The sequence below is a fragment of the Rhododendron vialii genome, chromosome 6a (assembly GCF_030253575.1).
Source record: "Rhododendron vialii isolate Sample 1 chromosome 6a, ASM3025357v1".
Lineage (NCBI taxonomy): Eukaryota > Viridiplantae > Streptophyta > Magnoliopsida > Ericales > Ericaceae > Rhododendron > Rhododendron vialii.
This window is the reverse complement of record NC_080562.1, coordinates 43,080,781-43,096,244: the sequence shown is the minus strand read 5'-3', so window position 1 is coordinate 43,096,244 and position 15,464 is coordinate 43,080,781. Positions and strand designations below refer to the sequence as shown.

Genomic DNA, 15,464 nt, shown 5'->3' with positions numbered 1-15,464 from the left:
CGATAAAAAAGAGTAGTTGGAACCATAAATGTACAGTGAGAAAAAATTGTTACTACAAAAATATCTTACATCGTTGGCAAGTGCTTCTATTATGTCCAACGTGGTGACAAACACTACATTTTCGTGTCTTTTCCACAATCTCAAAAGCTGAAGGATCGCGGGTGGTAGAGCTATCTCCCTTTCTTTTTTTGGAACCTGATGGTCGGCCTTTGTGAGGTTGAATGGTTGGCTCAAGAGTCAATGGAATTTCGGCATCGATAAGTTGAGCAATTTGCTTGTGGCTATCTTCTCTTTGACCAAGAGGCATACACTTGTATTTATCATGAAATTTCTTGAGAAGACTTTCAATGTCACTTCCATTTGTATTCACTCCACCGTCCATATTGAGTGACCTTATATCAATTCTCCATTGTGGATGGATATCGCTAAGTAGCAAGGGTTCACCTCTCATGTTTTGCATAAAGTGTGCACAAGGTAGACCCATTGTGTTTGAAAATTGACTTCTACAAGGATCCAATAAAGAAGATGTCGACAACTCATATTGTTTCAAAAGCTCACTAAGTGCAAAGATAGAAACGTGAGTAACAAGTTCCTTGAACATGGGAATTCGAAATTTATGAATAACTCGAAGCTTTTCAGAAGCAATCTTCGTCTTAATCTCATTGTGTTGATTCTCAATCGCAAGACAAATCTTTTCTCTCACCTCATGGAAATTTCCCGTGGAAACAGTAAGGTATCTCTTGAGCATTGCATGTGCACCTTCAGCCCTAGAAGTGACACGATTCCCAAAGTGTAGATGATTTCCAGTCCATGCCTTCACAAATTTCTCTTTGAAAGGGAGCCAAGTATTCTTGATGTAATTATGAACATATTCTTTTTCCTCGTAATCAACTTGAAGACGCTGCCAAGCTTCATTAAAGCAACTTTCATCCGGAGATTCAACCAAATTAGTCCAATCCGATAAAAAAGTCTCCCAATCTTGTTCTCTTTCAAATTTAGGCTTACATTTTGAGAGAACATTTTTCTCAATGTGCCACACACATAAGATGTTTGCTGTTCTCGGAAAAACAACTTCAATGGCATTCATCAATGCTAATTCCCTATCCGATAAAATCACAGAAGGTTGTTGGTCAGGGCCTAAAATTGCTTTGAATCTTTCCAATGCCCACACATAGTCTCCTTCTTCCTCTTTTTGCATGAAAGCAAAACAAGAATAAAATGATCCATTGAAACTTGAAACTCCCACTATATCAAGCAATGGCATCTTATATTTGTTCGTCTTATAAGTACAATCCATCACAAAGACATATGGATAACTTTTGGTTAACGCAATAGAAGAAGGATGTGCAAAGAACAAATGAGTCAAATGACCATTTCCATCCCGTTTTATATCAAAAGTGAAGTCCCCTTGACCTAATTCATCAAATAATGCTTGAATCATTGAACGACCCGCTAACACTTTTTTTTTAATGGCAGCCTTTGCATTATAAACTGTCCTTGCTATTGCTTTGCAATTAGAATTACTTTGCCGCAATGAAGTAAGAATCTGTCGAGGTGGTATACCAGCCATGGTCATTCGCTTAATACTTAGTACCTCTTCTTTTGAAAAACGACGGCAAAAAGGATGTCCGGACATATCACTTGATGGTTCATGATTATGAGAGACATCTTTTATTTCCACTTTCCAAGGCTTACCAACTTTCTTTTTCCCCAACATCTGAAAAGGACAATTCACAAGGCGAGATCCCGACATCCTTTTCCCTTCACTCAATGGAACACTGGTGCCTCGATATTTCCCACCTCTATCGCAACCAATAATCACATAACAACCCGGTTTTGATTTTTTAATTGTGGTGACATAACCTGCTTTCAATGCCATGTTACGAATCCTATCGAGGAGCTCATCTCGAGTTGAAAAATTTTCCTCTAACAATGATGCACATTCAGCATCATTAAGCATTTTTTTCTCTACACTACCTGTTATGTATCAACCCACAAAATGATTACTGCATATTAATTGTTTTACTTTACCAATAATAATAAACAATAAAAAAGAACCTAGATTTACAATCCCAAGCATGTGAGGAAGGAAGCTTACCAGAATCTCTAGCATTGTCAGCATAATTCATGCCCTCACTTGATTCGTAGAACTCTGATATTTCTTCAAAGTTACTTGTGGCTGCAAGATTTATTATGGCATTTATCTCTGCAAAATCTTCATCTGTAAAGTCTGGTTCGAAGCCACCAACATCTCGAGTCTCACCCTCCATCAGAGCCTGCCAAAATGGAGCTATTTGTTTAATGGCAGCTAACCCCAAATTCAAAGTAAGTTCCACTTGTTTAATCCATGAAAGAGATAATAGGTTATAGTTGTTTAATCCAAATTCGTTAGTATTTTATTGGGGTGATTGACAAAATCCACTAACTCGCACACGTAGCAAGTCTGATTTTGTTCTTTTCACATATGTGAATTGGTTTTTGAATTGGGAAAGAGCCCACTAAAAGTGTCGAATCGCACTACAGAACAAATCACATATGTGGGCCTAAACAAAATTATCTCCTCCCATAGCACACGTGACGACAGAGTTCCCACAGATTCACTAAAAGTGGTGAATCGGTACTGTTGTGTTGGTCTTTTTTCCTATATTTGCTTTAACTGCCTTCATTGGAATTATTTTGTATCGAAAATTCAGAGAGGACTTTCTACAAGAAGTTGGTCAAAGTCATTGAAGCATCAGATGTCATTGTAGAAGTTTTAAGGCCTTTGCAAGAGTAGGCTGCTTATGTCGTTCTTGCTTTCCTCTTCTGCCAGGCGTGCACGTGAAAATCAATATGAAAGAAGAAGGCTTACTAAGAAGGAGAAGGGCATCCCTTGTGTACGAACTAGGGCTAGACTGTCCAAGAAGAGATGAGTTACTGGAGATCCGGTTGGTACCCACTTTGTCGATATGGAAAGCCAAGCAACAATAGAGAATAAAGCCAACCAAAAATACCTGAAATAGAGAATGAAGGGAGCAGCTACCGGCGACGATCGGAGCAGCTACCGGTGACCATCGGAGTAGCAAACGGCTAGGGCTTGTTGGGTGCCGTCTTCCTCTTTTTTCTTCTGTTAACGAGGAGACAGAGGAGAAGAGTAAAGTAAATTTAGGAGCGCCTGAAGTAATTTTAAGGGAGCGCCTGAAGAAAAAAGTAAATTGCAAAAGGGTAGTTTTGAAAAAACACTGTAGCTTGGAGCGCCTGAAGTAATTTTGGGAGCGCGAATATCAATTTCCTAAACTATGAGGTAGTCCATCTTGCATCCATTTATGACCTCTTCTTTCTATGATTTTGTATACTGACAATTGACAATAGTCTGGACTCTGGATACACTAAACATTATTCTCAAGTGTTGCTCCTATATTTACGCAAGTATTGCCATTTTGGGCGTCATATAATGTATATATAGGATCACAATTGTTTTTGTAAATACTGGATGTGTGTGTGTCCAGTTCGTATGAAACCTCAAAGGCTATTTGATTGTGTGTTTACACCCATTTTTTGGCCAAAATTAGAAAAAAGAATAGAAAAATGGCCTTGGAGGTAGTTTCAGGTCTTGAGAAGCCTTATAATCAGTCACCTGCAGAATTGGGCCAGTTTAAATGCAAAAGGGTCAATTGAGTTTTCAAAGACTTGGGACAAACTAATGCCCAAAATATCACTTTCAGAAATTCGGGCCTAGGACTGGCCAAAGTCTTGGGTTGATCTACTAGGTCTGAGCATTTTATCTAGGCCTAGGCCAGTTTTTAGAAACAATAAGGCCTTTTAGTAGGTCCAAATCAGTTAAAGCTTGGGTTTTTCTCTAGGCTTGGGCTCACAAGACGTACAAAGGAAGGAGGCCTATGATTCACCTCAAGCTCAGGCCCAAGTGACGAATGGGCCTGCTTCTTAAAACATCGCATATGGCCTTCAATTGGCAGGAAAAGGCTTTAAGCTGTTCACAAGTAGCTCGAAGGCCTAGAATGTTCTTGCTTAGTAGATCTAGGTAAGCTGCTTTCAAGGCCTGAGTCTCTACTATCCTTCAGCATGAAGCCTTAATGGCAGCCATGCATGGAGACATCCCAAGCAGCTCAAAGGCCTAGAAAGTTCTCTCTAACAGCCCACAAGCAGCTTAATTAACCAGGCTTGCTTGGTCTTTTGTTGCAGAAAAAGAGGGCTCAAGTTTCAAGGATTCTCTTTGTCTTGAGTCTTTTTGTAGAAGGAATCACCTTAGGGCCAATCAAGGTCGAAAAGTGGCTGAAAAGTCTTGTTCTTTACAAGAGAATTTTGGCCTTTAGCCTTAAAGAGTCCTATGTTTCTCCTTTGGGCCAATACCCATGCAAAAAGAGGTAATTCAGGCCTGAAATAAGCTGATTTCAGGCCTAAAGCAAGTCATGCAGCCGAAATCCTGGAATATGAAGCAAGGAATAAGGCCACGTGGCACTCATGCATTGGTCTAGCTCAAGCAGCTCAAGCTTGGATCGGAGACAGCAGAAGCAGCTCAAGGCATGAAACTTTTGCTTATAAATACTAGAATTGAAGGCCTTGGCAAAGGTCCATGATCAACAAGCCTATGGCTTATCCAAATTACATTTCAATTATATTTACATTTCCGACAAATGTCTTTATCTTTTATCACATGCCTAGTCGATGTTTTATTTCCTAGTACCAACTTCGTTAAACCGTTAATGAAGTTCTTTTAATTTCATCGCACCTTGTTTCTTTTTCTTTCCATTTTCTAACAACGGTTAGGAAATTTTTAAGTCATTTTCGTTAAGGCAAACCACGAACCACCTCACGGTTTTACCCTTAGGCCGTGCACTTTCGTTCTATTAGAAGTCAGATTGAGGCTTTCAGAGACCTTGATACAAATTTGAATAGCAATCCAGTCCTGGCACGGCTGCGATTCCAAGCTGATTTGGTTTGACACTTTTTGTGGAGAAACACTATGGCTGACATCTTTGTTAGCATGCTGGAATGAGAAAGTCTTGTTTGTATTGAGACTGCTACCTATCATCTTGGACCCATTCCCAAATTATTCTTTACTTCCATGGGCTTAAAAATAAAAATTAATAATATCTTCTTGGTACTTCTTCCAAATAGTTTCATGAACCATTAGAAATAATATCAGAAGGATTAGAATTTCACATGGTAACGATTACTTCAATAGTTTGTAATGTAGTAGATTTCTTGGAGAATTTTATGGCCGGAGACTCGCAGTACTGACCTTAGAACAGTTAAAGAGTTGGTCCTACGGAAAAGCCCCTGTCATTGCCCTCACTGGAAGTTCACACGACTTGATATCATTGAAGCTGATAGCCGGTGTTGTCGGCTTTGTGACAAATGGGTACAACTTGAGACGGTGCACGTGTTCACCGTTGAATAATATTTGTCATTTTGCACAGGTGCAAGGTGCCGCTGCTTCTAGTGGGGAAGGAACCATTTTTGTTGGTTTAGAGCATGATAGTATTATGGAACATAGCCATCACAGAAAAGCGAAATGCCTTCAAGATTTCTATTCAAAGTATTTGGTGCAAAAAACAAAAGACCTCTCTCTGTTTCCCACAACGAACTGAGATGTAACTGTTAGTAGGAGTATGTATTTCTTTAATTAGGAGGTAGTCAAAAAGTTAGTTTTTACTTTAATTCTACCACTGTTATAGAATTACATCTCGGCAGGCAGTTGCTGCCCAGAGATTTCGTTTTCGTTGTTGTGTCGGATGATAGCGGCCTTATTCTTATCAAAATTAACAGCTGGCATTTTATTTTTGACTAATTGCGCTCCTCTTGCAATCTTGCTTTGAATTAGTCTACAATAACTGTACCCAATCATTACTAGAACTGATCTTTCATTATCATCGTCTTTTTTTTTTCCTCTTTTGGCGGGTGGACGACAAATTCTTGCAGCTTGAGTAGGTTAGAAGGAATAAGTCATGTTTCGATTCGAATCTCTGTTTTTCTAGTTATGGTTTTTTGAATCTCTCTTCTGTCACAAGTAGTATCTTTTTTTTTTTTGGGAAATTTTTAAAAATGGTCCCTCTAGTTTGCACGAGTTCTCATTTTCGCCCCTCTACTATTAATTGCATCAATTTTAACCCTATAGTTTTTATTCCATCTCAATTTCGTCCTTTGCCCTGACGCCGTCCATGAAACAAACGGAATTGAAGGGCAAAATTGTCATTTTCTCTTACAGAGGGACCAAATTGAAATTTTATGCAAACCAGAGGGATTATTTTTAAAATTTTACATTTTACTTTGTTTTTTGCAAATAAAATAAAAAAGGCCATAAGTAATGTATTTGACAACAGAATTATTTTTTATTGGGTAATCAAACTATATTGAAAATTTTATATTTCATTACACATTACAAAAATATTAGAAAATGCACAAATCAACCCCTTAGCTAATGTCTTTGTATCATGTTCTTATAATTTTCTTATTTTTTCACCCAATAAAAAAATGTTTAAAATCTGTGTTTATTTGTTATATGAGTGATCTTATGAGTAAGTCCCAAAATAAATACACTTATACCCATATTTTAATGTATTTGATCTCTTAATATTTAATAGTATTTCATTGCTTAATTAAACACAATTACAAGATTTCTAAATACTACTGAACAACTTTTTCTTTTTAATCATGTGACAAAAAAAATAACGATAGTGAAAATTCAATTGAAAAAAAAAATACAAGACCAAGACAATTAACAAAAGGGTTGTTTTTCGAATTTTCTCATATTTTTTGTGATGTATATAATAAAAACTTTAAAAAATTTCAACATATTTTTTATTATTCAATATAAAATGAGATGAGAAATATATTATATATGATGTATTTTAAATTTATTTACAAAAACAAAAGTAAAAAACAAAATTATAGAAATAGTCCCTCTAGTTTGCATGAAATCTCAATTTAGTCTCTCTGTGAGGAGAAATGACAATTTTGTCCTCCAATTCCGTTTGTTTCATTAACGCCGTAAGCGAGAGGGACGAAATTGAGACAGAATGCAAATTATAAGACTAAAAGTAACACAATTGATACTAGAGGGACGAAAATGAAAATTCATTCAAACTAGAGGGACCATTTATAAAAATTTTCCTTTTTTTTTGGTAAGGTAAAATTTTATTAAAAACAAACCACATTACACAAGACAGGGTATACCCTTGTCAAACAAAATCATACAAATAGGCATCAATTAAAGCTTGAAAACAGAACATTATAAAACAAAGAAAAGGAACTAACAGCAAAAAATTACATGCTATCAAAAACTTTAGCCGACACATTCCACCGAGAACAAAGAGCCATGCTAGGGCCTGGCTTCTTGACTCCTTGCCTAGAACTAACACATGCACGGATATCAGTTCGCACTTTGATCTCTAATTGTTGAACAGAGTTCCAAAAGCTTTTGAAGATTCTGCCATTTCTTTCACTCCAGACATGGTAAAAGAGAGCAGCCAAAGCGACTTTTGATAATGAGCACGAAAACTGAGGGCCATTGTTAACTTGAAACATCCAGTCCATGATTTGGGACAGTCCAATGAAGGAACATTGGAATTTCAGGTCTTTTTGCAATGATTTCCAAAGTTGAGAAGAGAAATAGCAGTGAAAGAAGAGGTGCTCATGGGAATATTCCAAGTTACAAAATGTGCATAATTTTTCTAATGGGGATATTCTGATGCAGGAGTTAGGCAAATCACAACCACATTGACTATTTACTGGTCGAAAAAGGCTCTACGATGGTGGGTAGTGGCTCCCTCTCTCTCTCTCGTTTATTATCTCCAGATTTCTGAAACTTCAAATTTAGGTGACTAGTACCGAAAAAATTGACTAGTTGCCCAGCTTTATCCTGAAATTCTTTTCCCACAAATCATGGAATAGAAAACATTGCTTGCCCAAGCTTGCTTCTGATATGTTCCGGCGACCAGGGGATCAGGTTGACATCCTGAAGTACTGAGATCGCCTTGACTGGCTTGAAGCCTTCTGCAGCTAGAACTTTGTCCAGATCCAGTCGTGACGTTGCGCTATATATGTTCCGGCGACCAGGGGATCAGGTTGTAGAGTCCGGAGTCAAGAGGTTGGAGAACAAGGTCCGATCCTAGAGTTGTTGATTTGGAGAAGGGAAGGTGGGTTGTTTGATCCGGCACCGCCGGTGGTTTTCTTTTTTTCTTTCTAACTTTGTACTGTGATGTCACGATTATGGGTGTTTCTCCCCTTTGGGAGTCTTCCTAACCCTTTTGGGCATAGTGGGTTTTTCTTTCTTTAATGTTCGGTAGTGTGAGTTTTGTGTGAGGTATTGTGCCTCGGTGGCCTTCGTAAGGAGTTTTGGGTGTAAGTCTTTCCTCGTCGGAACCTATCCGCCTGATTCTCTATTCTCTCATTGTCCAAGGAAGAATATGCGCTTTGATGTACTCTCTTGGTTATCAATGGAATTTCTAAACTTTTGGATAAAAGAAAAAAAAAACTTGCTTCTGATATGGAATGAGAAGAGCATCCCTCAACCATCATATCCCTGAGAGTTTTGTTGATATGGGTAATAGACCTTACAATGGGATTACGAATTCCGGGAGTTTTATTGCTTTGACAATCTATTGAGAATGGGTGTGCTCTCCGGAGGGTTTTGTAGAAGGAAATTGATTTTAGTTCTCCAAAAATTGATGATGGAGCGGTTTCAAAACGACGTCATTTTGTGTATCAATACAGTTCAGTTTTGGAATCATTCTATTAATTTTTAAAGTGCCAAAATCACAATCTTTTGTAGAAAATCATATGCTGCATGTCAGCATCGGATGCTGTTGGCCCACTCTTGACTGCTCTTCGTTCTTCTAGTGCACTCCCACTTAAGTTTATTTTTCCACATCTCCATCTGATTTCTCTCTCTCTCTCTCTCTCTCTCTCTCTCTCTCTCTCTCAAGTTTGTCTGCAACTCACGTTACCTTTGCATACCTTACACACCAGTGAAGATAATTGGACAAAGGAAAAATTAAATCGGAAGACCATTTTTTGTTGTTTTCCAGTGCCTTCGGCGTGGCGTCTGAACTTCGACACTGACTAGTTTTAATGTTTTATATCCATTAGTAAACTCTTGGAAAATAAGCCATGAGAGTAGCATGAAGAGAGAATGAAGGATATTCAGAATTTGGTATACTCTCCTAGTCTCCTGAATTTTCGAATCCGTATGTTTTCACTTCGAAAAGTGATATGGGTCTTGGCTTGCAATGGACCTGATCACTTCTAGTTTCCATAATTTAGGCGTAATTCCCTCTGATGGATCTGGGGACGGTATTTATTGGGAAAAGCAATGCTACTGACACTAAATAGTTTACAAATTATTACAAAAAGGAAGGGAAAATGACGGCTTATGACGTGTTTTGATAATTAATACATGCCAAAGACATTTTTAGCATTAACAAATATTTTAATTAGCATGTTTTTGGCTGATATTAATTATCAAAACACGTCATTGGCCGTCATTTTCCCCAAAAGGAAAGAGAAAAGCCCAGCCCTGCTTAGCCTGAATGGATGTGAGCCCATCGCATGGTGGATATCCATCAAATCTCTCAACAGGGTCACTTGATCTGCACACAACATGGAGCCTATAAACTCGCACTGTATGCCTCATCTAACAGATTTTCTTGAGTCTTATGGTTGAACAAGGCTTCTCTCTAGTTCGGTAAATTATTCTTCACATAAGTGTGTGGGTCCCACTTTCATAAGTATGTGGGCCCATACACATTTTTGTGAGAGGAATGAGCATTGTTGCTAGACTATAAAATAATTTCTCATTTAATTCTTGGAGATGACTTGGCCGAACTGTTACAGGGCCCACTAGATCCCATCTCGATGATTTGAACAACTCAATTTGTAGGTCTTTGTTTGTTGATCCTACCATAAACTAACAAGTTTATCAAATGTCAATTAGTCTCTGATCAAATCACAAATTTTCTTGAAATTGATTAACAGTTTCAACATTTCACTTCTTTCTCAAAATAAGTGTGGTTCGGTCAATTTACTATTGATGTCCAGAAAAACTCGTGAATGTATGCCTATCGGGATAGGTAAAATGAAAGGCCTGAACCATTAAAATGGAATAAATGATGAGCTCGGCGGACTGGATCATTCAATCTAGTCCTCTGAGGGAAGCCGGGTCCTGGATGGTTTTCATGAAATTAATTTATATCACTGTCCATATGTCGGAGTGGGTTGCGTAATGATTGGGTTACAAAATTTCTGCGTCGAACCCATAACGGGTCCATTTTTCCTGTACACAAGCAAGGTATGGAATGGTGGGTAAGGAATAAAAGGATCTCCTTATGGGTGGGAGAGACGTGAGAATAGTTTGTTTTCAAGGTGGCACAAAGAGGGTCTAGAGGCACCTCTTCTGGTAGAGTTCATACACCTTAGTGCTGAACTCTATAGAAATATGGGACAAATAAGAACGTTGGGACATCACGTGTCATTGGTCCAAGACCACCAGATAATTTTGGGTTACAGGGGTTTTGCGTGGTTCCAAAACGGCCAAGTCCGAAAAGGAGAGCTTTCAAGAGGAAGAGCGGTGCGTCATGAGAAAGTGGAAGTGGGGTCTAATTTAAATAGCTTGAATATGCTCTCTGTTTTTGTGATTGGGCAGAGAGGAGAAGTTAATTTAGTGTGCCAGCTCCATCTGAGGAATAAATTCCAAAAGAGGTGGAAAGAAAGAAAAGCAACGACCAGTGACTATCTCAATCACTGTACCCGTCATCTGGTTGGCAGTTATTGGTCAGCCCACGTCATCTTGACACGTGGAAATTATCGCCCCCCCCCCCCTCTCTCCTAGTTCAAACTTCATATACCCACTTCCCCCTTCTTCCACACGAAATTATTAGTTGACTTAATTAACCCCTTGTTATTTATTTATTTATTTATTGGAATTTTTTTATTTTTAAAATATATATTCTTAAACAGACTTGCCCACTTTCCTTTGTTTATAAATATTGTACATGTATATAACACAAAACAATTTGGGTTTCTTGGTTGAGGATCTCTCATTCTCACTAAACCTCTTTCTCTCTCTTTCTGTCTTGTCTCTCTCTCTCTCTCTCTAGAAATGAGCAATCTGAGCACGGTGGAGGCAAAGTTGCCTCCAGGGTTTAGGTTTCATCCACGAGATGAAGAGCTGATATGTGATTACTTGATGAAGAAGGTGGCATGCTGTGAGTGCCCTCTCTTGATTGAAGTTGACCTCAACAAGAGTGAACCTTGGGATATTCCTCGTGAGTTTTGCTCCTTCCAACACCCTCTAACTATGTACAATGATGAATATATACATAGATAGATAGATAGACACACATTTATATGCAAATATTGATCGATATCAAACACACCACCTCCACGGTTCCACCACCATGCCATCATCATGTCTATGGATTACTTTCTCTCTTCTAGCTAGAATCATTTGTGTTGTTGTCTCCTTAATATATACAGTAATTGAGAATGCAAGATTCTATGACCATCTGTATAGCTGTTTCAAGTACTAAGCATGAGAGTTTCAAGTACTAAGCATGAGAGAGAGAGAGAGAGAGAGAGAGAGAGAGAGAGAGAGAGAGAGAGAGAGAGAGAGAGAGAGAGAGAGATGTTAGAAGTTTCCTACTCACAAAATTTGATGGTGATATTTTTCTCTTGATGCTCTGGATTAGGTGATACCTTGATAGCAACTGAATTGTGTACGAATGAAATCACTAATAATCTTCATATACCTGGGAGATTTTGGTCTATGATTAGTACATGGCTCATGAAAATTGTATTCTTATCATCATATCTCTCTTGTAACAAATTAGTTGTACGTCCCTGATTGACGAGCATAGGGACAGTTTTTGTTTAGGATAGGGACAGTTGCCAAGAGACCTTTGACGCAACGGCATCAGACATGCACTTAGGTGCCAAGAGAAAGGAGGTTAGGAGTTCGACTCTTCTTCCAAGGTTCTAATCTAATTATTCTAACAAAAATTGACTTTCGCCAACAAAACAAAATAGTGTAAGGACAGCTACGTTTCAACATATCGAAATTTGTATGAATAGTTTATCTTGCATTATGTAATTAGACATTGGCACACATTTATTTATCTCATATTTCGTTTCTTTGGAAATCTGTTAATAACTTGTTCGTTCCTTTATTTAACCCAGTTAACTGCCTTGGATAACTTGAAAACCATTATAAATCATATGGGTTTTTTCAATTTGTAATTCTCAGTCTGTTGAAGTCTTTGCATTGTTCCATATTTTGATTTTTCTTAGTGGATAGAACTTAGTGGCATATATTTCTCATTCAGGCGTCCAAATTTCTCATTCACACCTTTTCTAATAAATTGACACTCTCGGTGTTGTCCTCCATAAAGATGGTGAAAGCAATTGTGAATACGCTACGCACTCAAAAATCATACTCTCTTAAGCCTTCCAACTAATGTCAACTGTACACGTGCACACTTTAGTTCATTCCGAATTAAAAATTTGACTTTTTCTTCTAATTTCACCCAATCACATGGCTCAAGGTTTGTCAACCTCTCATATTTCTCCCTTTTTTCGTTTGAGTAATTCATTTTTCAATCTTGTTTTCAAAAACTAACAGTGTGTGGAAATTTCAGCTGCAATTTTCAACATCATATATCATCACATAACAGGGATATAAACCTATCAATTTGTCACCTAGCCAATTACAGCTAATCCCTTCAATAATTTTGCATTACAGCACAAAAATTGACATGCACTTCTCCCTTGCATCACAATTGGAAATTTGGTAAGTGGTCATGGACAGAATTGCTTCATCACCACTAATCCACAACGTTCTTGGCTAAGTGTTAGTTATCGACAGGTCCTTTAGAACCTTGCAACGTGTCCGGTTTGATACTGACATCACCTGATTCTTTTCCTTTTCTCTTAATTATTTTCTGAATCTCATGTTTATCTTCAGTGAATTTCCAAAAAGAAAAACAATATTGACAGCATAAGAATCAAATCCAATACCATGCATCTGCTTCATTCAAAGGAAGAATTATGTTAAGCATTTTCCATATGCTCTTGTTTATATGATGCCACCTTCATGTTCTTAATTGGATATAAGATTCAGACATCAACTCTGATACATCTCTCTTTTTTTTTTCCTTCATAGAAACAGCTTGTGTTGGAGGGAAAGAATGGTACTTTTACAGCCAGCGTGACCGGAAATATGCAACTGGATTGCGAACAAACAGGGCCACAGTATCTGGGTACTGGAAGGCCACGGGGAAGGACAGACCCGTCCTACGCAGGGGCACCCTAGTTGGTATGAGGAAAACCCTTGTGTTCTACCAAGGGAGGGCACCCAAAGGAAGGAAATCCGAATGGGTCATGCACGAATTCAGGCTTGAAGGTCCCCTAGGCCCTCCTAAAACTTTTTCTGTCAAGGTTTTCTTCTCCCCACTCTTTTCTCTTCTTTGCTATTCATTTTTTCCTCTTTCATTATGTAAATTGCTAGTATCTCTTTAAGCATGGATTTTATTTCCGAATTGCCTATAAATCTATAATAACTAGAGCTGCACACAGTTTTCAGTTGAAAACGCCTGAGTTGATAGAATTGTTTCTTTGTGCAAGTATTATTTGTCAATTGGTTTTAGGCCATACTGTTGCAAAGTTAGTGACTTTATTTGGTTTGTCCTTTCCCATGTGGTCCTGAGTTTGCCTATACTATAGATGGGCCTAATTTGATTGGCAGAGAAAAATAACACCATTGTAACCAATCGAAATTCTTCGTCTAATTTTGTCGTGTTGATCACGACAAACAGGGTGTATTGAAAATCATGATGGGAGATGACATATGAGAAAAGAGAAGTAATATAATGCTCAAGGACTTGGTTAGTTTATTTCTTTTTTGGTAAAAGTCTATAACGACAAGTACTACTAAATAAAAAAACTACTACTGAAGCTTCCAAAAAAATATCTCGTGGCACAATCTGATTCGCGCACACGAGTAACTTCTTGTGAAAAACCAAACCTACTCCCTTTGAATTTGATGTGGTACTGGTACATGATATGACAGTATGTGCGTGTGCGGAGCTGGAAATTCGAGTACTGTTCGTGGAAACAAATTAAATCTAACCTGTTGTAATTTGATACACATACAACTTTTGTGACCAGTACCCTTTTGTCTTTTTTTAATTTGTTTCTTTCTTTCTTTCTTTGATCATTGTTGTGATTTTTCTTAGTTACGTTTGTGTATGAACCACAGGAAGATTGGGTATTGTGTAGAGTGTTTTACAAGCACAGAGAATTAGTTCCAGCAGCCAAACAAAGCATGGGAAGCAGCAGCAGCAGCTATGATCATGACACAATTAGCTCTTCATCTCTCCCACCACTAATGGATTCCTACATCACCTTTGACCAAACTCACACCAATATTCCAAATCATGATCAGTATGAGCAAGTGCCCTGCTTCTCCATTTTCACTCCAACCCACCAAATCAACCACCCAACTTTATCTCACATCACCCACATGGATCCAAATATTTCCACCAAAATTACCACACCCACCACCTTTGGAGCCATACCACCTGGTCTTATGGGCTCATACTTAGACCCCCCCTTTTCCTGTGACAAGAAAGTCGTAAAAGCTTTCCTAAATCACCTCACCCAAATGGACAGCAGCCCTAACATGAAGGGCTCACCAAGCTTTGGGGAAGGAAGTTCAGAGAGCTTCTTGTCTGATGTGGGTATGCCTCATATGTGGAACCATTGTTGATTTTTGAGGTTTGGATCGAGTTTGTGTAATATTTTTTTCCCCCACCATCGATCAAGTTGTAGAAATTATTTTGTGAGTTACATTTGTGGCTTTTCTCTGAAAGAAGAATGTTGTTATGTACATATTTTCCCCTACGTTGGAAAGCTTATTAGAACGTGTGTAATTTACTTGATTTGGAGGACAGTTTTTTCACATATATATGTACGTGAAGAAAAACTCTTAAGGCATAGAGCATTCTATATATAGTTGGTATTATAAGTTGTTCAACAGTTATTTAATTCCTCCATTGGCGGCTGTATTCATATACGGTAAAATGAAAGCAAATTCTCAGCTTTTGAATGTAATTATATACGGAGTACTAGCTTGTTGTGCAACAAATTTGACAAAATATGACGCACATATATATTATCTTACGCGATGCAGTCATGCATCATTTAACTGCAAGAGGAGATGATGATTGATTTCACAGGGAAATTAAGTGTCAAAATTTTCAAGAATTCTTCGAATTACAAACATGTATAATTTTAAACATTATGTTTAGAAAAACTATATCTTCTTCTTTTGAGACTTGGGGGTGACGGATGCCCATGTGAAAGTATTGATCAACCGCATTAATTATCCAATGGAATACTCATTCTATGGATTGTGTTTGTTCTCACTATTAACTTAGTCAATCAAACTCCGCATAGAGCGCGCGGATGAA

General features: G+C 38.0%; 2 protein-coding genes across 3 annotated transcripts; one reads left to right on the top strand and one right to left on the bottom strand.

The window, feature by feature from the left end:
- On the bottom strand, nt 1–7,536 carry LOC131328770 (uncharacterized). Its single transcript, XM_058361666.1, has 5 exons — nt 7,271–7,536; nt 3,888–4,055; nt 2,994–3,177; nt 2,099–2,276; nt 1–1,188 (listed from the first exon to the last, which is right to left on the bottom strand). The coding sequence occupies exons 1-5, from the start codon at nt 7,534–7,536 to the stop codon at nt 53–55; spliced, it is 1,932 nt and encodes a 643-aa protein (XP_058217649.1). The 3' UTR covers nt 1–52.
- Nucleotides 5,899–14,992, top strand: LOC131329745 (NAC domain-containing protein 21/22-like). 2 transcript variants are annotated; one of them, XM_058363097.1, is made up of 5 exons: nt 5,899–5,983; nt 7,697–7,754; nt 11,097–11,264; nt 13,157–13,431; nt 14,252–14,992. In XM_058363097.1, the coding sequence occupies exons 3-5, from the start codon at nt 11,099–11,101 to the stop codon at nt 14,759–14,761; spliced, it is 951 nt and encodes a 316-aa protein (XP_058219080.1). In that variant the 5' UTR covers nt 5,899–5,983; nt 7,697–7,754; nt 11,097–11,098; the 3' UTR covers nt 14,762–14,992. The 2 variants fall into 2 exon arrangements, with proteins under 2 accessions (XP_058219080.1, XP_058219081.1); XM_058363098.1 differs by lacking the exons at nt 5,899–5,983; nt 7,697–7,754 and having other exon boundaries at nt 11,044–11,264; nt 13,163–13,431.
- The last annotated feature ends 472 nt before the right edge of the window (nt 14,993–15,464 follow it).